The 24,668-nt window shown below is 44.0% G+C and overlaps 1 protein-coding gene across 1 annotated transcript in view; it reads left to right on the top strand.

The window, feature by feature from the left end:
* SNAP91 (synaptosome associated protein 91) overlaps positions 1–24,668 on the top strand; it is a 346,885-nt gene that overhangs the window by 279,705 nt on the left and 42,512 nt on the right. Inside the window, exons 24-27 of the mRNA XM_063916907.1 lie at positions 5,900–6,073; positions 21,205–21,351; positions 22,109–22,139; positions 22,783–22,894. Of these exons, the coding sequence (XP_063772977.1) occupies positions 5,900–6,073; positions 21,205–21,351; positions 22,109–22,139; positions 22,783–22,894 (464 nt within the window). The remainder of the gene's footprint in view (positions 1–5,899; positions 6,074–21,204; positions 21,352–22,108; positions 22,140–22,782; positions 22,895–24,668) is intronic.

The raw sequence follows: 24,668 nt of genomic DNA, 5'->3' as shown, positions 1-24,668 counted from the left end.
TGATATGCTAAAGTACACTCCCCCATAGGCGGAGATTAGTTGATCGCACCAGCAGCAAAAAGTTGCTTGGTTCGATCATCTCGAAATGAGGGCCATTGTTCAGACATGGATTGAAATGTTATATTGTACGCATCGTATAGTGTGTACGCCTGATTGCATATTCATGGCGGTCATTCATTGCATCTTCCCACCTGATAAACTGCACGTCATATGGGACGATGTAATGAACAACTTCATCCAGTTACATGCATTCTGTAACGATATATGATGCTGCCATACACCATTAATTTAATCGGTCTATCTGTTTCTGCACTTTCTGAATAACAGCAAGGTTCCATTAGTTAGCACAGTTTTAAGGATCACAGTGATCCCCAACATACATAGTACATTTAGAAAACTTCTCAGATTGGAGTCACGTGGTAGGAACTGCTAAATATGTGAGACCATGTGGAGAGGTAGATTTTGTACATGTTTATTTTAATGATTTAGTTACCAGTGATGTTGGACCAGACCGAGGGATTGTCGTCTGTTGTTAGATTGGGCAGACTGCACTATCATTATGCTTCTTATACCCCTTTCACAGAGAATGTGAAATTACCGGATGAAGAAGTTCTACCCGTTAATCGTCAAATTAACACTGGTCCTTTATCTTTGTGAAAGGGTCAACCCGGAATTTACCAGGGTCACAGACCTGGGAATTTCATCCCGGGTTGACACTTTCACGCAGACGAAATACCCATGTTGACCTGCAAATGACAGGGTAGAAATTCGTGACCGGAAATTTACTTGTCTGTGTGAAAGGGAGGTCAGGCAGGGACCGGCAAAACGACCCAGCATTGAAATGCCGGGTAAAAGCCAGGACTTTCAGACATTTCTGTCTGAAAGTGGTACTAGAAGTTTTTGCTGGTGAAGGATGGGATTATTCACATTATTTATTTAAGCACTTGGCTGCAAGGGGGATTAGTGTGCCCTTGTAGTGGGGTTTGGAGAGATAAGACTTTGCTCAAAAGATATTGCTCATATCCTTTTACCAGTGAAATGTGTGTGTGTGTGTGTGTGTGTGTGTGTGTGTGTGTGTGTGTGTGTGTGTGTGTGTGTGTAAAGATATATTATAATATACACAGTCACTGTGTGTGTGTGTGTGTGTGTGTGTGTGTGTGTAATAGATGACAGTCAGAAAATAGTACAGAGCTCTCCTAAAGATAATTGCGAAATCAGCCAAAAGTAGACACGTTCCTGATCTCATATGGATGTCTCTCAAGCAGCTAGGTTGTGTACATACAATGAAACAAGCCCAGATTTAGTTCTTGTAAATGGAGACATGGGGCCTGATACAGAGTAGAACGAATGCCTGGTTGTGAGTGTGCGTTGGGTGTTTCTGCTCCTGTGCATGTGCCAGAGCTGAGTGCACGCTAGTACAGGGGATAGTCTTAAACATGTAACCCGCATCTCCAATTATGGCTGAAGATGCGTTCTCATGTAGACAAAGCTTAGTGAGGGCATGTCAAAACAACTGTGGCCTATGCGGAGGTGAAGGTAAGCGTAAATCTGCCTGTTTGGCATTGTATCTCTTGCACCTGGTATTTCGTGGGTGCGTGTGCGCGTTAATGATAGTGGCAAACTAAGTGTATACACACAGGGGGCAGGTACATACGTGATCACCTAGGTACACTTAGTTATAGTACTGGTGGAACTGTAACAGTAGTTATTGCTAGATGTGTTCTAACAGCAATACGTACAGAAAACCATATGATTCTCCATGGAAGCGTCCAGTACTATATGTGCCAAAAAAAATGTTTAAACTAAATTTAGATCAGCTCAGTCACCGGAGGCTAACGAGAAATCTGAAACTGGTCTAAAGGGGGATACTCACGGAGAGATCCATCCTTAAAATCTAAGCAATCTGACTAGATTGCTTAGATTTTAAGCACAGATCACTCGTGTGTACCCCCCACAGCGATAGCGATGCGCGGCCCCGCACATCGCTATCGCCGGTGCTAGATTGGCCTGCATGCAGGCTCAATCTAGCACGTCGCTGATTTCACCCGCTGGGTGAAATGAGCGGCCCCCCGTCCTCCCCCACATCGCTCAGCACACATCTCTCCCGTGTATGTGGCCCTATAACAGAAGCTAAACACACAGTACAATTATACTAAACAGCAAATAGAAGAAAGGAAAGGATAGATTTTTCTCTAGATACAGTACATTGGTGAAAGGGTAGAAACAATGGAAGCAATTGGGACTTTAACCTAAAAGGTGTCGCTATAATAAATGTGACAAGGAAATGAAAGCCTGTTTAAATAACTAGTTTTCCTCTGTATTTAATGTTAATGATTCAGAGGGATTGCCAGTTCTGTAGACAAAGATATACTTTCCAAGTAAGAGGAATAACATGAATTAAAATAGATAAGTCAATGCCCAAGAAGCTATACATTGAAGAGTATGAAAAGATGTAAGGGCATCATAAACCAAACCATTAAACCACAGCTCACAGGTAAAATTGCAGGTTGATTGGAAAATGACCATGTAAATCCACTGACCAGAAACAAGCAGTAGGAAGAATCGAATAGTAATAGACCTGTGAATCTCCTGCCAATAGTAAGGAAATTCTGAAATTGTTTACAAGATTTAAGAAAAATTGCTGTTTATTTACCATCAGATTAGAGATCAGTGGCAGCAAAGACTCCTATAGGAATCATGTCCAATAAATGTAGTGAATTTAAAGCAAGCATTTGATAGGGGTTGGGTATGCGCGATCGGCGGCCAGGAGACAGACGCCGGTATCCCGGCAGCAGAATGCCGGAGGGGGGGCGAGCATAACAAGCCCCTTGCGGGCTTGCTGCGCTCGCCACTCAGTGGGCTTGGTGGTATGCTGCGATCGCCACAGGTTCTATTCCCACTCTATGGGTGTCATGGACACCCACGAGTGGGAATAGTCCCTGTTGATCTGCATGCGGGTTTTAGGGGCCGGTATTGCGACCGGCAGTCTCCTGACCGCCGGTCACATGACTGCAACCCATTTGATAGGTATCCTACAATATGTCATAGTTGCCTACCCTCCCCATCCTGTGGGACTACAGTTTGAAGCTTTTATCTCCAGCTGATCTGCTTATAAATCAAATCTCCTGATTCTTTGGATTCTTCACTGCAGCCAGGGTACCACAGAGGACTTTCTGGGCAAGGACAGTGATTTGCTGTAGTCGCGGTTATAACTTCTGACTAGGCTCATCAGCCTCTGCTGTTGACTTTCAGCACAAGCTTGTAGGGCCCCTGTGGTCTGTGTCTTCTTATCTCAGCTGCTAGTGTGTGTGAGCGGTATCCAGACTATAGATCTACACTAAAAAGGTCTACTACTTAAGGTAGACATGCATTAGGTCAACAGGGTCAGAAGGTCGACATGTAAAAAGTAGGTAGTTCAAAATGTCGACATGTCCGAAAGGTCAACATGACAATGGTAGACACACATATGGTAGACATACGTTTGTATTTTCATCTTTTTTTTCTGACTCTTTCATACTTTACTATCCACATTGACTACAATTGGGAATAGTAACCTGTGCCAAGTGCAGCGGTAGTGGAGTGCCGAAGCAAGGCGAGCGTAGCAGTACACTAATGGGGCTTGTTTGTGGCAAACAAGTGAGAAAACACCCCCAAAAAATTGTGTTGACCTTTTTGACCGTGTCATCCTTTCCTACGGTCTGACTATTCTATGTCGACCTTTTGACCCTGTCGACTTAATGCATGTCTACTATTAGTGGTAGACTTATTGACTGTAGACCTTTTTTTAGCGTAGATCTAATAATCCACACCCGTGTGAGCTGTGGAACGTTTTATTAGTAATCCTTAGTTAAACACACAAAAAGGACAATACTACAAAAAAAATTAAAATCCATCTTTTACCAACAGATGACCATTAAAGTAAGAATTCACACAAGGTCTATTTACATTTGGAATTTATTGCACATTCATGACATTTATCATGTATATTGTGCTGAGTGAGAAGAAAAGAAATATCACAGCGAATGGTTGCAAACAGGAAATCCAGTAGTGCAGGCAGCAATGTTCGTTCCAATAATTGTAAAATTTCCCAAAATATATTGCTACTAATGTTATGTAGAACTATTTTGCAACACCCATTTAAGTGTAGATACGCCCTTTGTGGGGAGCATGACACACCCTCTCATCTGCTCGCCGTGCTTCACATGGCACTTTTTACTACTACTAATTACAATCTGTCTGAAATTAGTTTCAAAAGTAGGCACATATGCGATATATACTTAAGAAATCTTGGTATAGATTCCAAGAAAAGATAATGTATGGGCATGCTTCAGAAGGCGGAGTGTTGTAGTCAGTGGTGTGAACTACAGAGAGGAAAGGTAAGGAATCTATGTGTTTAAATATTAGCGAGAACAAAGCCCATTCTCCAGTAGACAGTGACAAAAGCACTGGAAAGCCTTTTTAATAAGTATCTCCGTATGGTGATAGAGAATAATGCTTGAAAAATAATTATTTATTTATTGCAAGTCAATCTAGAAGAAAAGTGAAATATCCTAGTTCCAGTTCATAAGCATGAACCTGCAACATTTGGTTAGACATGCGTAGATGCACTATAGACTAAGCAGTAAGAATTCTTTTACCACTACCAATATATTAGTGCCGGGTCCTCATCTGCTCTAGTGATGTATTCTTGGTATATCTTGGCAATAGGAAGTTTTCAATTGTGGTGATACAAAACTAGCCCTATCGCTCCTTCATATTAAATATATGTTCAAGAGCTGAACATGTACATGCTTACAAGATATTCAGGGGTGATCTGTTATAGATCTTCTCAAATACATTTAAGATGTAAGAAGGCAGTATTTAAACTAAATAAAAATAAAGCTTTCTAGAGTATGCTAGATAACTATGTAATTGGGGCCAGAAAGCAAGATATCTTATTATTGTATGCAAATATTACAAAATATGGAAATCCAAAATACTTGTGGTTCCAAGCATTTCAGATATGGGAGACTCTACCTCTACCATTTTATAGAATTACTCAGGTGTGTGTGTGTGTGTGTGTGTGTGTGTGTCCGCAATTCGTGACCAATCATTTAGTCAAGCTCTTGGACCCCCCCCACCCCACCTTGATTGGGACTGAACTGCTCTCCTGGTAGTCGGGGAGAAGTACATAGAGTTTTGGCATCTCCTGGATGTAGGCGAGTAAGGTCATAAAGACAACATAATTTGGAACTTTGTAGACAAATGATGGAATCCTCTACCAGCAGTTGTAGTGGGGATACAGTAAAAAGAAGAAAAAAAATAATAGTAAATAGTATTAACATACAGTATTGTCAAACAAAAAGAGGTTACCACAAGTCTCAATAAACTAATACATGACTAGCAGCAACATTATTTTTCACCATCAAAAATTGACCTGTATGACAGGTTTATCTGTGGGTCCCCCCTATACCCCCCCCCCCTCCCCCTCCCCCATGTCTGCCGAGACGCAATCTCTGGATATTCCTGGATTTATAGTTAAAATTTGGACCAAGGTTCTATGATTAACTTATGATGTTTTAGGCTTTTTGTTATCACCTTGGTCAATTCACCTTGTTGAAACGCCGTTCTTGAAAACAAAGGGTCTGTTGCTGTCCAAGGACAACATGGGGCTTAAATAGCTGTTTAGAGCGTTTTAGGAATGATGATTAGTGTGTGGTGCTGGTACATAGTACTTTGACGATCTTTTTCTGCTGCTTATTTTCTTACTATTTATTTTCTTTTTCACTGTATGGTTTCTAATACAGTACATGTATTTGTGGGGTGTTTGTAACAGCTAATAAAACTATAAATATGAATCAGGCTAAAATAAATTAGATATGTGTATATATTTAATCATAGTCTTGTGCTTTGTTTGAAGGATTCGGCGGTAGCTTTATGGCACCATCTCCTACACCGATTACCCCAGCACAGAATACCATCATTCAGCCCAACTTTGATGCAGCCTTTGGAGCCAGTCAGCCTGCCACTTCCCCTGCCCTAGCTTCTGCTGCTGCTGCAACTACTACAGCTGGCAGCACGTTTGATGCCTCAGGTCAGTTTATATATGTACCGGGATTATTGCAGAAACTGTTTAATAAATACTTTTCTCAGATTATAGTAAAATAACCAATTTCCTTTTTTTACATTTTATTAAATTTGGGCTGATTACTGCCATCTGTGCAGCGCTTGGTGTTGGTGTGGATAGTACCTCCCATTCCGACCGCCGGGATCATAACTACATCCCCCTCCCAGTGTCACCTCTAATATTTGCAGTGTGAATAGGTTTCTACAGTAGCAGTGAGCAAATCCGCACAGCGGGTTACTGATGTGCTAGTAACGGAGAAAGCAGCATGCTTTGCATATTGCGGAAGGGTGAAAGTAGGTGTGGCATTGTAATACTATGGGCATGGTGCAGTGTGATTTTATGTCCGTTCAGTAGCTGTGACTGGGTGTGGTGCACAAGTATCTCCGAGAGGAAGTAGAATGAAGTTTCTTACTGTGCACGTATCAACGTACTCTATTTGTTTCCATTTTGCTTCAAGGCCTTATCAGGAGAAATGGCTGTGTGTCTGTGACCAAGATTGCTTTCTGTAGAGTTCACTGCACAGAACTGGTTTTGTGATGGCTTTTATAGCTTGGATGGAGACCACTTTAAGCAGGGAAGAACTATGTCTTTTGGTTGAATTTAGGTCAATCTTAATTCAATGAAATGAGTAACATTTCAGCAGACTGCTGTTTTCTTGTTTAGTCCTCTGGTAATCTAGGTCACATTTTGTTTTTGTGTGGCACATGAAGACTTTTATCAGTTATTCCTCCATCTTGTCCTTGGTAACTCATATCTTACTGTTTGTACTTTAGCAATTGCTCACTAGGATAAACCTTTTTGTTGTCTATGACAAAACATCACTGTTGTCTTCCTAACGCTCTGTAGCACCTGTTTATAATTAGAATTTGTAGGATTAGTGCCTGTTCAGCTTCTCCATCGCACCAACTATGACCGTCGTAGTTAGGTGACCTATATAATATCAGACTGGTTTCAGGGATTTTTTGTTTCTTTTCATTCCAGTCATTGGCTGTACTTTTAAGGTTTGGTTCGCTTGTTAAACTAATACATTTCATTTTTACTAGTTTTGTTGGCAATAATGTGACTGCTTTTGATTAAATACATTTCTAAGTAAGTTCACAGCTCTGCCCCTTTCTAACACTGGTTGGATTTTAACCTTGAGTAAGGTCCAGTATAGAAGAGGCTGCTAACAGGAACCATTGCCCTATGTGGCTCACTCTTTATCACCCTTGTATTGTACATAGGCCCTAATTCAGCATGGATCATTATTCTGAGAAATTGCAGTTGTCTGTGAGTAAAAAGGTGCCACACCGATAGAAAGAAAAAACACCCAGTGCAAATCTGTGAATGCATCGCAGATTGCTATCCACTCGCAGATGTATACGCAAATCCCGGAACATCGAAGAGTCTTTGCCATCTAAGCAAATGTAAGAAGCTCTGAGGCTGCCACTAATCTGCTACTGAGACGGGCTGAAAGTGGTCTGTGCCGACATTAGAGACCCTCCCCAAAACCACGCCTGCTTTTCTTCTGACATACCCAGGAAATGGCAGGTTTCCGCCCAGAAATGCCGTCTTCTGGTCAGTCAAATAGCTGCTACATTGCGTTTACGATCTGTACGCATTTTCTGCCGTTATTACCCCACACGCGACGCAATGCAAACTCCTTCGATAATCGCTCCATTTGCGAGTTTTCCAATTAACGATCCATGCCGAGTTAGGCCCATAGTCCCTCCATGCTCCTCACTCCTGTTCCTGTGTTGCTGTGTTTTGTGTTCCAACCTTGAATCTAAGAAGCTGCTATAGAACTGTGCGCCTGTCTGTCACCCTGAACCCAGCCCTTCACTTTGTTGTATCATTTGTTTTGTGGTTTTAATGTCCTATAAAAAAGAAATATTGTATTTGCAATGCATGTGTATTTGATAATGTATCACTGTACAAGCTTTCACAAGAAAAGACAATGCCATAATAAGCATGGCACAGAATAATGAAATACAAAGCTTTTCTGTGCTTACTTTTAACTGCCTAGGGTATCACCATGCTATAATTTTTATTTCATTTATTTATTTTCATTTTCACACTTTCCATGCTGGGCTGTGCTGCAATGTTACTTTGGTGAGTTTTACTTAAAACCTGTCACTAAGCGCCCTATGGCGCACCACTGTGGAAGACAATGACTGTCTAATGCTGTTTGTCATCACACCCAACCTGCAGTGTAAAAACCTATAAATGTGTTATGGATATAAATGAATGGTCATCTGATATACAGATCTGCAGGGTTATTGTTTTCACAGTCAGTCTACATTCTATATTAAGGATCCACAACTTGTTTTGGTGTGAGGCTCTCATCCTCCCTTCATCTCTTATAACACGCAAACAAATATTCACTTCAGTATTCCTCCCTCACTTGTGTAGTAAAACACACATTACCCCGACCATCACACTTCTTCAGTAGTACACACATTCCCCATCCCCCCCTCACCTCTGTAGTAAGACACATACCCCCACCTCCCTCCCCTCACTATAGTAATGCTCATTTCCCTCACCTCTGTAGCATACCTTCCAACTAGTGGCGACTTCAGGGGTGGGGCTGCAGCATAATCCAGAATTCAGATAGGAGAACCACACCAACTGCCACCCCAAACGCTGCCAAACACCACCGACTAGGACTTGCTGGCAGTAGGTGTGGCTCCCCTATTTGAATTTTGAACTGCACTGCAGCCCCAACTCAGTCACCGCTGCCCCCAACCATCCAGGTTTCAGTGGTACAGTACCACATTTTGGGCACTGTCTCACACATGGGCTGAAGTGTCCAGCGGGCGGGAGATGGGGTAGCATTCAATCACTGAGTGGGCACGGCATCTAAACAGTGCACAGGGTGAGCCTGGGGGAAGTCTAGATTCTCAGGGAATACTGGGCATGACCCCAGAGTGATGGAAACGAGGGCCTGATGCAAGGCCACACCACCTTTTTGATTGTGATTCTTCGTCACACGCCCAGGTTTTCTTTTTCGTACTGCCATATGTTGGTAGTTATGCTGTAGTAAAACACACATTATCACCCTAGTCCCGCAACTAGAAGTTTTGACACCCTGGCAAAGGGAATGACTTGCAACCCCTCTTTTCTAGCTTTAATTGTAGCAAAGTCTCTAAGAATGTCTGTGCAGAGTTCAAAACCCCTTTGCTTCTGGCCAGAGGCGTAACTAGGGTTTTCGGAGCCCAGGGCAAGATGGAAAATGGCGCCACCCCCACCCCCCCCCCCAAAAAAAAAAACCACACACAAAAAGAAGCATGAGCGCGCGTGCCTTTGGCGCGCGCGGGCGAAAAAATGGGTGTGGCCACACTCCAGAAGGGGTGTGGCCACTGAAAAGGGCCCACAGTGCCAGTTACATTGCCCCACAGTGCCGGATACATTGCCCCACAGTGCCGGATACATTGCCCCACAGTGCCGGATACATTGCCCCACAGTGCCGGATACATTGCCCCACAGTGCCAGATACATTGCCCCACAGTGCCAGATACATGCCCCACAGTGCCAGTTACATGCCCCACAGAGCCAGTTACATGCCCCACAGAGCCAGTTACATGCCCCACAGAGCCAGTTACATGCCCCACAGTAATACATTGCCCCACAGTGCCAGTTACATTGCCCCACAGTGCCAGTTACATTGCCCCACAGTGCCAGTTACATTGCCCCACAGTGCCAGTTACATGCCCCACAGTGCCAGTTACATGCCCCACAGTGCCAGGCCCCACTCAGTGCCAGTTACATGCCCCACTCAGTGCCAGTTACATGCCCCACTCAGTGCCAGTTACATGCCCCATTTGGTGCCAGTTACATGCCCCACAGTGCAAGATACATTGCCCCACAGTGCCTGTTACATTGCCCCACAGTGCCTGTTACATTGCCTGCCCCACAGTGCCAGATACATTGCCCCACAGTGCCAGCTACATGCCCCACAGTGCCAGGCCCCACTTGGTGTCAGATATATGCCCCACTGTGCCGCCGGACCCCCGCCCCCCCGTGCCGCCGGACCCCCCCCCCCCGTCACTTACCGGCCGCTTGTTGCTATGTGAGGGGAGGAGAGCGCAGCGTAGCGCCTCTCCTTCCCCTCACCGCTCCAGGTCTCCGGCGGCTGTCTGGCGCCGGTTCGCTAGCCAATCGGAGCTCGCGGACCGGCAGCCAATCAGGAGCCGGTCCGCAAGCTCTGATTGGCTAACGCCGGAGACCGGACACAGCAGCGCTGCTAGTGCTGGCAGCGGCGGTGAGGGGAGGGAGAGACGCTGCGCTCTCCTCCCCTCACATTTAGGGTTGACGGGGGCGAGTGGGGCATGATGCCCTGGACGCCGGCCGTGCCCCCCTCTCCTGGGCCTGCCAAGGCGCCCAGGGCACGTGCCCCACTCGCCCTACCCTAGATACGCCTCTGCTTCTGGCTGTGCTGTACTTCCCATTGCCAGAAGCCACGCCCCTCTGCATGGTGTCATGCACTCTGGAGCCTTGTTATGCTGCTGTTTGCTGAGGTGATGGGATGGAAGGATCCTCTAAATTCTGCCTTCTAAGCAGTCAACTGGTGCTGTTTCTCTTCTACATCACGTGACTCATTCCAAGAATTAAACAGACCTACACATATGGGGGGATTAAAGGAACTGCAGTATGTTAAAATCTTACAGCTTGTCGACTTAAAGTACACATCGCAACCTTTTGTCAGCATGCGCGCTCCTGCAACCCTTGCTATTCAAGTGGAAAATTGTGGCAGCTGTGCTGCAGTGTGTGACTTGGGAAATCACCGTTAACCCCACAAAAAGGTGTCCAATAACACTGGATAACAGTATAGAAAACTATTAGTGGCCATATGCAAAGTATTTAACATCATTAGAAGGTTTCAAGTGGCTAATTTTGACCTTTTTGGTAGTCATATTTTGGGGGGGGGGACAGTAAAATCCCTGTAACGTGATTTTTAATAGTTTTAAGCAAGTTTAGAAATATTGGGACATTTTTTCGCTGTAAAATATTTTCTCTATCGTCCTAAGTGGATGCTGGGGTTCCTGAAAGGACCATGGGGAATAGCGGCTCCGCAGGAGACAGGGCACAAAAAAGTAAAGCTTTTACCAGATCAGGTGGTGTGCACTGGCTCCTCCCCCTATGACCCTCCTCCAGACTCCAGTTAGATTTTGTGCCCGAACGAGAAGGGTGCAATCTAGGTGGCTCTCCTAAAGAGCTGCTTAGAGAAAGTTTAGCTTAGGTTTTTTACTTTACAGTGAGTCCTGCTGGCAACAGGATCACTGCAACGAGGGACTTAGGGGAGAAGTAGTGAACTCACCTGCGTGCAGAGTGGATTTGCTGCTTGGCTACTGGACACTAGCTCCAGAGGGACGATCACAGGTACAGCCTGGATGGTCACCGGAGCCGCGCCGCCGGCCCCCTTGCAGACGCTGAAGAGAGAAGAGGTCCAAAATCGGCGGCTGAAGACTCCTGAGTCTTCATAAAGGTAGCGCACAGCACTGCAGCTGTGCGCCATTTTCCTCTCAGCACACTTCACACAACAGTCACTGAGGGTGCAGAGCGCTGGGGGGGGCGCTCTGAGAGGCAAATAAAAACCTTATTAGAGGCAAAAAATACCTCGCATATAGCCCACAGAGGCTATATGGAGATATTTAACCCCTGCCTAACTTCAAAAATAGCGGGAGACGAGCCCGCCGAAAAAGGGGCGGGGCCTATCTCCTCAGCACACAGCGCCATTTTCTCTCACAGAAAAGCTGGAGAGAAGGCTCCCAGGCTCTCCCCTGCACTGCACTACAGAAACAGGGTTAAAACAGAGAGGGGGGGGCACTGATTTTGGCGATATTGTATATATATAAAAGATGCTATAAGGGAGAAACACTTATATAAGGTTGTCCCTATATAATTATAGCGTTTTTGGTGTGTGCTGGCAGACTCTCCCTCTGTCTCCCCAAAGGGCTAGTGGGTCCTGTCCTCTGTCAGAGCATTCCCGGTGTGTGTGCTGTGTGTCGGTACGTGTGTGTCGACATGTATGAGGACGATGTTGGTGAGGAGGCGGAGAAATTGCCTGTAATGGTGATGTCACTCTCTAGGGAGTCGACACCGGAATGGATGGCTTATTTAGAGAATTACGTGAGAATGTCAACACGCTGCAAGGTCGGTTGACGACATGAGACGGCCGACAATCTATTAGGACCGGTCCAGGCGTCTCAGAAACACCGTCAGGGGTTTTTAAAAACGCCCATTTACCTCAGTCGGTCGACACAGACACGGACACTGAATACAGTGTCGACGGTGAATAAACAAACGTATTTCTCATTAGGGCCACACGTTAAGGGCAATGAAGGAGGTGTTACGTGTTTCTGATACTACAAGTACCACAAGAAAGGGTATTATGTGGGAGTGAAAAAACTACCTGTAGTTTTTCCTGAATCAGATAAAATAAAATGAAGTGTGTGATGATGCGTAGGGTTACCCCGATAGCAAATATTGGCGTTATACCCTTTCCCGCCAGAAATTAGGGTACGTTGGGAAACACCCCTTAGGGTGATAAGGCGCTCACACGCTTATCAAGTGGCGTTACCGTCTCCAGATACGGCCGCCCTCAAGGAGCCAGCTGATAGGAAGCTGGAAAAATATCCTAAAAAGTATATACACACATACGGTGGTTATACTGCGACCAGCGATCGCCATCAGCCTGGAGATGCAGTGCTGGGTTGGCTTGGTCGGATTCCCTGACTGAAAATATTTTATTCATGTAGAGCATTTAATAGGATGCATTCTATATATATGTATGTGAGATGCACAGAGGGATATTTGCTCTCTGGCATCAAGATAAGTGCGTTGTCCATATCTCCCAGAAGATGTCAGGGACACGACAGTGGTCAGGTGATACAGATCCCATACGGCAGATGGAAGTATTGCTGTATAAAGGGAAGGAGTTATTTGGGGGTCGGTCCATCGGACCTGGGGACCACAGCAACAGCTGGGAAATCCAACCTTTTTTACCCCAAGTTACATCTCAGCTAAAAAAGACACCGTCTTTTCAGCCTCAATCTTTCCTTTCCCATGAGGGCATGCAGGCAAAAGGCCAGTCATATCTGCCCAGACATAGAGGTAAGGGAAGTAGACTGCAGCAGGCAGCCCTTTCCCAGGAAAAGAAGCCCTCCACCGCGTCTGCCAAGTCCTCAGCATGACGCTGGGGCCGTGCAAGCGGACTCAAGGTGGGGGGGTAGTCTCAAGAGTCTCAGGGCGCAGTGGGATCACTCGCAAGTTGACCCCTAGATCGTACGAGTATTATCCCAGGGGTAAAGATTGGAGAGTCGAGACATCTTCTCCTCGCAGGTTCCTGAAGTCTGCTTTACCAACGGCTCCCTCCGACAGGGAGGCAGCATTGGAAACAATTCACAAGCTGTATATCCAGCAGGTGATAATCAAAGTACCCCTCCTACGACAAGGAAAAGGGTATTATTTTTCCACACTATATTGTGGTACTGAAGCCAGACGGCTTGGTGACACATAGTCTAAATCTAAAATGTTTTGAACACTTACATAAAAGGTTCAAATCGAGATAAAGTCACTCAGAGCAGTGATAGCGAACCGGAAAAAAGGGGACTATATGGTGTCCCTGGACATCAAGGATTACCTCCATGTCCAAATTTTGTCCTTCTCATCAAGGGTACCTCTGGTTCGTGGTACAGAACTGTCAATATCAGTTTCAGACGATGCCGTTTGAATTATCCACGGCACCCCGGGCCTTTTTACCAAGGTAATGGCCGAAAAGATGTTTCTTCAAAGAAAAAAGGCATCTAAATTATCCCTTACTTGCACGACCTAAAAAGGGCAAGTTCCAGAGAACAGTTGGAGGTCGGAAGAGCACTATCTAAAGTAGTTCTTCGACGGCACGACTGGATTCTAAATATTCCAAGAATCGCAGCTGTTTTCCGACGATACGTCTGCTGTTCCTAGGGATGATTCTGGACACGGTTCAGAAAAAGGTTTTTCTTCCCGAGGAAAAAGCCAAGGAGTTATCCGACCTGTCAGGAACCTCCTAAAACCAGGAAAGGTGTCTGTACATCAATGCACAAGAGTCCTGGGAAAAATGGTGGCTTTTTACGAAGCAATTCCATTCGGCAGATTCCATGCAAGAATTTTCCAAAGGGATCTGTTGGACAAATGGTCAGGGTCGCATCCTCAGATGCACCTGCGAATAACCCTGTCGCCAAGGACAAGGGTATATCTTCTGTGGTGGTTGCAAAAGGCTCATCTATTGGAGGGCCGCAGATTCGGCATACAGGATTTGATCCTGGTGACCACGGACGCCAGCCTGAGAGGTTGGGGAGCAGTCACACAAGGAAGAAACTTCCAGGGGGTATGGACGAACCTGGAAAAGTCTCTTCACATAAACATTCTGGTACTAAGAGCAATCTAAAATGCTCTAAGCCAGGCGGAACCACTCCTGCAAGGAAAACCGGTGTTGATTCAGTCGGACAACATCACGGCGGTCGCCCATGTAAACAGACAGGGCGGCACAAGAAGCAGGAGTGCAATGGCAGAAGCTGCCAAGATTCTTCGCTGGGCGGAGAATCACGTAATAGCACTGTCAGCAGTGTTCTTCCCGGGCGTGGACAACTGGGAAGCAGACTTCCTCAGCAGACACGATATTCACCCGGGAGAGGGGGGTCTTCATCCAGAAGTCTTCCACATGCTAATAAACTGTTGGGAAAGACCAATGGTAGACATGATGGCGTCTCGCCTCAACAAGAAACTGGACAAGTATTGCGCCAGGTCAAGAGATCCACAGGCAATAGCTGTGGACGCACTGGTAACACCTTGGGTGTACAAATCAGTATATGTGTTTCCTCCTCTGCCTCTCATACCAAAGGTATTGAAGATTATACGGTGAGGAGGAGTAAGAACAATACTAGTGGCTCCGGATTGGCCAAGAAGGACTTGGTACCCGGAACTTCAAGAGTTGGTCACGGACGACCCGTGCCCTCTACTTCTGAGAAGGGACCTGCTACAACAGGGTCCCTGTCTCTTTCAAGACTTACCGCGGCTGCGTTTGACGGCATGGCGGTTGAACGCCAGATCCTAAAAGGGAAAGGCATTCCAGAAGAAGTCATTCTTACCTTGATTAAGGCAAGGAAGGAAGTCACCGCGAAACATTATCACCGCATTTGGCGAAAATATGTCGCGTGGTGCGAGGATCGGAGTGTTCCGACGGAGGAATTTCAACTGGGTCGTTTCCTACATTTCCTACAATCAGGATTGTCTATGGGTCTCAAATTGAGATCTATTAAGGTTCAAATTTCGGCCCTGTCAATATTCTTCCAAAAAGAATTGGCCTCAGTTCCTGAGGTACAGACTTTTGTTAAAGGAGTACTGCATATACAGCCTCCTGTGGTGCCTCCGGTGGCACCGTGGGATCTAAATGTAGTTTTAGATTTCCTCAAATCCCATTGGTTTGAACCATTGAAAAAGGTGGATTTTAAATATCTCACATGGAAAGTGACTATGTTACTGGACCTGGCTTCCGCCAGGAGAGTATCTGAATTGGCGGCTTTATCTTATAAAAGCCCTTATCTAATCTTCCATTCGGATAGGGCAGAACTGAGGACTCGTCCGCATTTTCTCCCTAAGGTGGTATCAGCGTTTCACCTGAACCAACCTATTGTGGTGCCTGCGGCCACTGGCGACTTGGAGGACTCCAAGTTGTTGGACGTTGTCAGAGCCTTAAAAATATACATTCAAGGACGGCTGAAGTCAGAAAATCTGACTCGCTGTTGATACTATATGCACCCAACAAGTTGGGTGCCCCTGCTTCTAAGCAGACGATTGCTCGTTGGATTTGTAACACAATTCAACTTGCTCATTCTGTGGCAGGCCTGCCACAGCCTAAATCTGTTAAGGCCCATTCCACAAGGAAGGTGGGCTCATCTTGGGCGGCTGCCCGAGGGGTCTCGGCATTACAATTCTGCCGAGCAGCTACGTGGTCGGGGGAAAACACGTTTGTAAAATTCTACAAATTTGATACCCTGGCAAAAGAGGACTTGGAATTCTCTCATTCGGTGCTGCAGAGTCATCCGCACTCTCCCGCCCGTTTGGGAGCTTTGGTATAATCCCCATGGTCCTTTCAGGAACCCCAGCATCCACTTAGGACGATAGAGAAAATAAGAATTTACTTACCGATAATTCTATTTCTCGGAGTCCGTAGTGGATGCTGGGCGCCCATCCCAAGTGCGGATTATCTGCAATACTGTACATAGTTATTGTTAACAAATTCGGGTTATATTGTTAAGGAGCCATCTTTAAGAGGCTCTTTCTGTTATCATACTGTTAACTGGGTTTAGATCACAAGTTGTACGGTGTGATTGGTGTGGCTGGTATGAGTCTTACCCGGGATTCAAATTGCCTCCCTTATTGTGTACGCTCGTCCGGGCACAGTACCTAACTGGAGTCTGGAGGAGGGTCATAGGGGGAGGAGCCAGTGCACACCACCTGATCTGGTAAAAGCTTTACTTTTTTGTGCCCTGTCTCCTGCGGAGCCGCTATTCCCCATGGTCCTTTCAGGAACCCCAGCATCCACTACGGACTCCGAGAAATAGAATTATCGGTAAGTAAATTCTTATTTTTACCTACTTTTAACATTCTCGGGAGCTGCAAACTAAAATCCGTGTAAACTCCCGCTGAGACCCATGTTGACATAACAGATTTTCTAGTTGGTAAAAAGTTGCGGCCATGGCTTTTTAGCTGTGTTAAGCAATTTTCTGTGAATTTGCAGGCAGCTAATTGAATCTGCCTCATAAATGTGATTGCCAAAGTGGTATGGAAATTTAAAGTGAATGGCTGGAAGCCTGCAGGCCACCTAGCTCCCAAGAAGATTTAGTGACTTTCCTTACTCAACTGCAATGACACATTCCCCTGCTCTTCTCCATACAACAACACATTGCTCTGCAAATTATTTACCCAGACAGCGATATTTGGTGTTTCTTGAGGCTCAACTCCACCATTATACAGTAGCAGTCTGTCAGTGAATAATTTTAAAGGCTGTGTACACACGGTGCGATATTTCTTTAGATTCTGACTATATAGTCAAAATATAGTGCATACCGCACCGTGTGTTTAGTCCTTGCGATGCCGATGCGCGCTCCCGCAAGATCGCATCACAAGAAAAAATAGACTGTGTAGGCAGCCCGACATTGACCATATAGGCGGGGCCGGGCTTCGCCTCCGTCAAATAGTCAATGTCGGGCTGTGCGGCGCATCGCGCCGTGTGTACACAACCATAGTTTGCTGCTGTACTGACCCCATTTGCCACAAAGTGGGGTTAGGTACGAAATACCGGCAACTGGGTTTCCAACAGTTAACCGACAGAGGAATCCTGATACAAATCCCTGTAAGTATTTTTACCCTACCCTTAATCCGGTATCTGTCAGGATCCTGACTGCTGGAATTTTGACCGCATCCACCAGAATGCAGGGAATGGACCCATAGCAAAAATACTGCAGCAATAAATGGTCCATGTGGGTGGTATTTTGTTCCACTTCTCGATATAGCTTTTATTGTCCATAAAGTAATCTGAAAGAGTGGGATGTACAGATGTATTCTTATACATCTGACTTCTATACGCCATGCACCACGAGATGCCTGGCGAGTCGTCACTTCTCATGCAACACTGCTAGAGTCTGGCGTATTTTTTGCTGAAAATGCATCTTACTCGCATCGCTATGTGATAAGACACACAAGCAGACTCTGCTGATTAAAATGGGGAAACCGGTAACGTAGCATTACGTATGCACATACAGCGGTAGTCGCACATAGAATTTAGGCATATCATTTTAATCAGCAGGGTCTGCTTGTGCATAACGATGCGAATAAGTCACATTTTTGGGTAAGAAATGCACAAAAAGATGCCCGGCATTCAGGATTAGGCGCGACTAGAAGGGCTGTTTTATGTGACTACATCGACGATGAGAGAGGGTACATCTGTAAATTCTATGGAAGGCACATAATTGAATATGCTGGAAATCCAAATTTGAGTCTATAACTACAAGTGCGAAACACCATGCTCCTGCAGGTAAGACCTGCGGACAACAGCTTTTACATTGGCTGTGTTCTGTGGACCCTTTATCTAGTTGATCTCTATCAATGATCCCCAGTAATTACCTCTGCACAAGATGGTCTTTGCAAAACACTTATTACAGCATCATATAAGTTCTGATTATTTGGGTTGTTTTAATTAATGTTGTGTAATTGCAATATCTCCTTTTTTTGAACCCATATTTCTGGTGAATGACCTGATCACTTCCACTTAAAGGTCCAATTAACAAAAGCTTTGAAGAAAAAAAAATATATATATATATATATATATATATATATATAGACACACACACACACACACACACACACACACACACACACACACACACACACACACTCGCACTCTTCGTGAAATCCCATAAAAGGGAGGGGGGTGATTTCTTGCTGTGCCACTGGGTCACATCCATTCCCACAATGCCAGTGGCCTTGAATGTTGCAGCAGCTCTTGTATGGGCTGTTGCAGGGGATACCAGGAAGAGTTGCAACAATCAAAAAATGTCATTACGTTCTGATTGTTGACAGGATGTAAACATTTAGAATGTACACAGATACAATGGGCCAGATGCATCATCGCTTAGAAAGTGATAAAATGGAGAGTGAAAAAATACCAGCCAATCAGCTCCTAACTGCCATTTTTCAGACACAGCCTGTTACATGGCAGGTAGGACCTGATTGGTTGGTACTTTTTCACTCTCCATTTTATCACTTTCCAAGCGATGATGCATCTGGCCCTATGTCATGATCAACAATGTTGACATGTTCTAAATGTAGACATTGTGCATCGACAGTAACCATATCAAAAACAGAAGAAATCGCTGGCAAACAGTTTCTCAATTTAATACCAATATTTCAATATTACAATATCCATTAAAAATACATATTAAGCAACATATAAGCAGCTGCTATTATATCTGAAAGTTCTACATAGCATAAAACAATCCTGATTCTGCAGAGTTAATAGTAATAAATCTCCATTTGAAGCAGCTGTGTTAGTTGAAAGACAGTTCTTATAAATAAGGTTTTTTCCTCTCCTTCCTTAATTGTGTTCGTTCCACAGAATTGAAATACTAAAGTTGTTATTACAGCAAATAGTATGTTAGTAAGAAAACCGTTCTCTGCAAAAAGCCTCCTGCTCCTTTTTATGCAGCTGATTCCAGTGCAAGCTTATCTGATTAGTATAGCAGCAGCTTCAACAGGTGCACAGTACCAACAGAGAGAATTTAATTTAAGAAGAACATTTGTGAGTGCAGCGTCACATGTAACTCTGAATATAATAATTTGGTATTATAAGCACTTAATCATGGCCATGGTAAAACTCAGTTGAAATTTTTACCACTTTTCCCTTCTGGTTCCTTTTATTTATAATCATTCCTGTAGTCCCAGCTGTGTTTGATCCCTAAGACAGTCATATCCGGAGATACTGTAGAAGAGGTGCAGTTCCAGGGTGAGGACATCAAGGGTGGATGCAGTGACCAGATGCATACCTCTCAACATTGTCCACGGACAAATAAGGACACTTTCTGCACCCACAAAAGGGGTGTGGCCTCAGAAAAAGCGACGTAGCTCTGCGGAATCCCCACGATCATGAGCCACACCCCCATTTTTATCACAGTGTGGTCAAACCTCTGAGCTGCTGGCCTTGCCCCTAGCCTCTGACTCCACTGAATAGACGCATGCGCACAGTGTCTATTCACAGCTTAATGAGTGCCGTGAGCCTCCCAACTGCCCGCCTCCCTCCATCTCCCCACCACGGGAGACTGTGTTGGAATAGTAGGATAGTCCTAAAAAAGGGACTGTCCCGCGATAATCGGGACAGTTGGGAGTTATGCAGATGGTTTAAATTGCTCAAAAATGCATTTCACCGCCTCTGCCAATGTATCAGCGGCTTCCTCAGTCAGTGTTTTTACTGCGTGTCCATTTGCTCTTTATCTGAAAAAATACCACATATGTTTGCTTTTCTCTGACCCTGAGGACACCAGCCACAAATGAGTAATATGCGTGTAATATGTATTTTTAATGGATATTGTAATATTCAAATATTGCTATTAAATTGAGATAAACTGTTTTGCCAGCGCTTTGTTCTTTCTTCTCTTGTTCTTTCGATTTTTACACTTGGTTTTTAGAGAGAGAGGTAAATCCCTAAATTGAATGCTGCAGGCAGAGAAACATCATTGAATAATCAATTTGCTACAGGTGCTGTTTTTCTCTTGTATTTTAGGAACAATGACAACCTATACATTTAGGGTTAAGGTGGGTACACACAAGGTGATGTGCTCGGTGAATGGGCATATACACTGTGCGATATCGCTAGCGATATCACACAGTGACGTCATGCCATGGCCGTCCGGAGCATTCAGCTTTGGACGATTAGTCCAAATGAGCTGCATGCATGGCAGAGACCGAGGGTCATTTACAACCCGCAGTGCTGTGCATCGCTAGTCGTCGGCTGCATACACACTGGGAGATATAGTAAACTATATTGCCCAGGAGGCTGGGTGCGCTCAAACGGAGCAACACTTGAATTGCCCTGCCAGACGCCACTAGCTGGAGTACAAAATGCTTGAATTCCCAGCCCCCTACACCCCCCACGCCCCATAGAGATTAGTCGCAACGTTAGCCTTTTATTACATAGGATACACACACACATATAGATAGATATAGATATATATATATATATATATATATATATATACACAGTATATAGATGTCAATTATGGATATGGATTCAGTATGAAAACCTCCCTCCGGTGGCGTCTAAACCCAACCCTCCCCCGATGGTGCCTAACCCTTACCCCCCCCTCTCTGCAGCCGAAACCTAACCCTCCTTCCCCTTTCCCACAGCCTAAACCTAAGCGGGCCATTAATCCTTACCTTCAGGATACATATATGTATATGTATTTAAATAAATAAAATGTGTGTGATTGTAAATACATCCAGATTGGAAGTACTCAGATCTATTACATCTGTCTCCATGTACTCTGCTTGGATTCCTAATGGCTTACCTTTACTTCCCTCTTCAGTATTTGATGGATTAGGAGATCTGCTTATTCCAACCATGACCCCCACATCACAGGCATCCTCTACCCTCACATCAGGAAACAACGCTAGTGGCTCAGGCAAAGCTGTGGGAAGTGACCTTGATACCTCTCTTGCAAGCTTAGTAGGCAGTAAGTGCAATGTTCTTTCCCAAAATGTTATTTCTTGTCATTTGTCGCATTACTTTTCTTATGATTCAGCACTTGTTTTGAGTTATTGCCATCTCTGTACTGAAGCCCATTCCGCTGCACAATTGCAGAGGCCGGCTGATCATCACTCATACTGTATGCCTTGGCAGTATTGTTTTAATAATTATATATTAAAAAATGTTTTTATTATTATTACTGATGATGATGATAATAATAATGATAATTTAAAAAAAAAAAAAAGATTATTTTTATTATTGCTGAGATGGTGCTACCACTGCTAAAAAAAAAAGTTTAGTGATCTGCTTTTATTTCCACTAATGTGCCAAAGATATATATATTTATTTTAAAAAACTGAGTTTATTTTACAAATGAAATCAGCATTTTTTTAAAACACGTTATTAATTAAAATATGGCTTGTTCATCACAAGGGCAATATGTTATTAAAGCTTTACATTCAGGTTACTCTTGTTAGTCTTTTTTTATTATTATGTTGGATTCTACTATAGGAGCTTTTCAGACTTTTATCTAAATAAAGGTAACCACAATTTAACATTTATGTCTGCAGTAGATTATATGATGAGAAGACTATTTGATAGCTACAGATGTTTCTAGATGTCGGCATTATCACATTCGTTATCACTGTGTATAATAAAATACAGTATAATTTCTTCCTAATGCATAATTGTTGCCATAGCTGTTGCTTGCATGTTCTAATGCCTGAAAATTGTATACTTTTTAGATCTTGGCATTTCTGGCACTACTGTTAAAAAGTAAGTAACGGTCAACCTAAGAGCTCAGAACTGCATATAATGGGTAGTAACTGTTCAATTAGTTTACAAAAGTTGTTGTGTTTTTACAATTTTTGGGGTTAGGAAAAGAACATTTCCTTATCAGGCAGATAAGCAGAGGTATACAACATTACTGTCTGTTGTCCATATTTCTAGTAACCGTTGTAGAGCTCTTACTATCAGAGCATGTTTCTTAGAAAAGGAGTCCAGTGTCCTGCTGTGTGTGTGAACACAGTTTGCAGAGGGCATTTGTAAAAGATAAAGCGAATAAAGCCAACTCGCACAGTAAAAGTCAAGGTTTTACAATTATTATTTGTTTTCTATTGGTGTGTTTGTGTCTCCAAGAGGAGTGCAATATTCAATAATGGGGGGAAAAATCGCCACAATCGGTCTGCTCAGTTAATGTTCACTGCAGAGAGCTTACAAATGTCCTCTATGTCGCCTTTTCATTACACTTCCGACCAAGCTAGTTAGTGGTCCTGATGCTCAGGTCACCATGTTACACATTGTCTAGATGTAACCGTACCATGGGTTCTGAAAGTGATTAGTATCATCTCATTCAGTTCATTTTTTTTTTTTTTTAATGATGACTGCTTCTTACAAGATGCATATCTGAATTAATTAGGGGAGACCTTCAGTGGAATGCTGGGGAGAAGAAGCTGACGGGAGGTGCCAACTGGCAACCAAAGGTAGCTCCGGCCACATGGGCATCCGGTGGTTCATCAGCTGCTCCTATGGTAATGTCACACCTGCATATATATTCATTATTTAGTAAAGATCAAATCGATACAATGGTATTTTCCATTTAGGACAGGTGTGTGTATGTGTCATATATTTTTTGTGTGTGTGTCTCTCTCTCTATAGAATTACAAATATACAGTAAATAAAAGAACCAGAAATAGCATAATACAGTCAAGGAAACTTCTTTCCAAAGACCACATACAGTGCTTATATTTTAGGGGTTCCAGTTCCACATCATTCTATATGAACCTCCTACTGGTGAATAACTGCCCTAGAGAAACCCGATGAAATGCAATAGTGTATTATGGGCCTTATTCAGGTTTGTAAGCAAACCAAAAAGCACACTAAAAAAACCATGTTGCACTGCAGGTGGGGCAGATTTAACACGTGCAGAGGGAGTTAGCTTTGGGTGTGGTGTGTTCAAACTGAAATCTAAAATGCAGTGTAAAATCAAAACTATCTAACATTTGTAGGCTGCATGCAAAAGCAGCCAGTATATACCCTGCACAGAAAAATATAAATGTACTGTATTTTCTACCCTTGCATGGCAACATGGTTTGCTCCAGACACAGGTACTTTTTTTTTTCTTTACTTACAAACATGAAGGCAGTGTAAAAATCAAGCAGACAATATTTATCATACACCGAAACAATATAACCCACCCAAATCTAAATCTCTCTGCACATGTTACATCTGCCTTACCTGCAATGCAACATGGCTTTGCCCATTAAGGCCAGTACTCACGGCCCGATGCTGGAGAGATGTGTGCTGAGCGAACCGCTCAGCACACATCTCTCCCGGCGCTCAGCACAGCGCGATCTGTGCTGAGCGTGCGGGGGGAGACGGGGGGCCGCTCACTTCACCCAGCGGGTGAAGTGAGCGACCCGCTAGATTGGCCTGCATGCAGGCCAATCTAGCAGCAGCAATAGCGATGCGCGGGTCTGCGCATCGCTATCGCTGTTAGGGCTACACACAGAGCGATCTTGCTGAAAATCTAAGCAATCTAGTCAGATTGCTTAGATTATCGCTCCGTGTGTACCCCCCTATAGTGTAATTTTTTTGGTTTGCTGAATAACCCCCTGTGGCTTGCTAATTCCCAGCAAAACATTCTCCTGCTTTGATAAAGCACAAGACATTCTCATTTGTAAGGTCTTTGAGGTACAAGAGTAGTTGTAGGGGAAGAAACCCTTCGTTAAGCAGGTGCCTCAGAAAAAGTGAAAATAAAATGTAGCTAGTGTAGTGTGTTAGTATATTGTTGGAAATCCTGATACAAAGTATTACTTCCTTAGTACGGGATGATTTTTATATTGAAAAGTAATCCGCGCTTGTTTTATGAAATCAGCTTCGTTCTGAATAGGATATAACTATGGGCCTGATTCTTGTTTGTAAGTAAAGCAAATTCTCAAGCAACCGTGCAAAACCATGTTGCACTACAGGTGTGGCAGATGTATCGTGCAGAGAGATTAAGATTTGGGTGGGGTATATTTTTTCTGTAATACTGGATGCTTAATTTTTACACTGCAATTTAGATTTCAGTTTGAACACATCCCACCAAAATCTCTGTACATGTTACATCTGCCCCACCTGTAGAACAACATGATTTTGCCGAGTTGCTTGATAATTTGCTTTGCTTATAAACATGAGTCAGGCCCTATGTGTGATAAAATATGATAAAAATATAAATCACCGATGGACAATTGAGTCACCTTTTCAAATGCTTACAGCCCATTTAGGATTAAAGTTGGGCGTCCAAGTTGCGCTGCAGCTTAG

This window comes from Pseudophryne corroboree, chromosome 4 (assembly GCF_028390025.1).
Source record: "Pseudophryne corroboree isolate aPseCor3 chromosome 4, aPseCor3.hap2, whole genome shotgun sequence".
In the NCBI taxonomy this organism is placed as follows: domain Eukaryota; kingdom Metazoa; phylum Chordata; class Amphibia; order Anura; family Myobatrachidae; genus Pseudophryne; species Pseudophryne corroboree.
Note: the sequence above shows the minus strand (reverse complement) of the source record. Positions and strands in the feature narration are given on the sequence as shown.